At 41.4% G+C, this 1,006-nt stretch overlaps 1 protein-coding gene across 1 annotated transcript in view; it reads right to left on the bottom strand.

Annotated features, from left to right (window-relative positions):
* Positions 1-7: 7 nt before the first annotated feature.
* Positions 8-1,006, bottom strand: part of LOC104516185 (transducin-like enhancer protein 1) — a gene marked incomplete at both ends in the record, with an annotated part of 61,363 nt that continues 60,364 nt past the window's right edge. Inside the window, one exon of the mRNA XM_010160427.1 lies at positions 8-50. Coding sequence (XP_010158729.1) covers positions 8-50 — 43 coding nt within the window. The remainder of the gene's footprint in view (positions 51-1,006) is intronic.

Raw genomic sequence — 1,006 nt, 5'->3', positions numbered from 1 at the left:
AAGGAACCGGCTGCATCTGACCATCCGCAGTAACGTGAAAGGAGTAGGCACTTTTGGAGAAGGGAAAGAAGAGAGGAGGAAAAACAAAACAAAACAAAAAAATCAGCCATTTATAGTTCTATAATGCAAGGAAAAGAAAAGTATTTTTTAATTTGATTTCTTTGCCAATCTTTTTCTTAGGAAAATCAGAGCTACAGTGCCAAGTCATAAAAGGCACATGAAACCTCAGAGGGAAGATTCACAGCAGATATTTTCAGCTTGCTTCACTTAAAGTATACATGCAGCGGGGAAGGACATTACCTTCTACCCTTAACTCCAAGGTTATTGCTGCTATCCCATAGCCACCTGAATAATCAAAAGATCTTTCAGCCCCTGGTTTCTAACCAGCAGTTGCAAGTTTCAGCACTGCAGAAGCAATCACTCACTAAGGCCTACTCCCTCAGACCAGGACTTCCATGAGGCTTGCGTCAGCTGCCTTGCAGTAGCACTAGCTGCAGTTCAACTTCTGCTCTGCACCTCATACTTAACATCAGCACCAGCTGTGCTTACATGCCTCTCTTTCCAGCTGGTAACCAGTGCTTCAAACAGAAAACAGAAACATGTAGAGTGGTTGCACACATCCCTCATCAGAAAGGTGATACCACCTTCTTGTAATTACGTTCTCTTGAATAACTATTTTGGAAAAGCTTCTGTAACATCTTTTATTTGCATTCAGTACATGACTTCAAATATATGGAAACTGAGGGTTGAGGAAGTAAATCCCAATACTGAAAAAAACCCCACCAGTCCTCCTTGGGGAAAAAACACAAAATTATTTCCTCATGTTCACCGTAATGTTCATAGTTGGTTCTACTCAAGGACCAAGGCACAAATAGCAGCTGATCAAGGTTTCAGGCGCAGGGAGGTTTCTTTGGTTTGGTGGGTTGGGTTTTGTTTTGGTTTTTGTAATAATATTGTTGAAAATACTGCAAAAGACTGTTCTTTGTTACACTGGTCAGCTTCTCCG

The sequence above is a fragment of the Eurypyga helias genome, unplaced genomic scaffold, assembly GCF_000690775.1.
Source record: "Eurypyga helias isolate BGI_N326 unplaced genomic scaffold, ASM69077v1 scaffold32121, whole genome shotgun sequence".
Taxonomy (NCBI): domain Eukaryota; kingdom Metazoa; phylum Chordata; class Aves; order Eurypygiformes; family Eurypygidae; genus Eurypyga; species Eurypyga helias.
The sequence above is the reverse complement of the archived record's forward strand: the minus strand, read 5'-3'. Positions and strand labels throughout refer to the sequence as shown.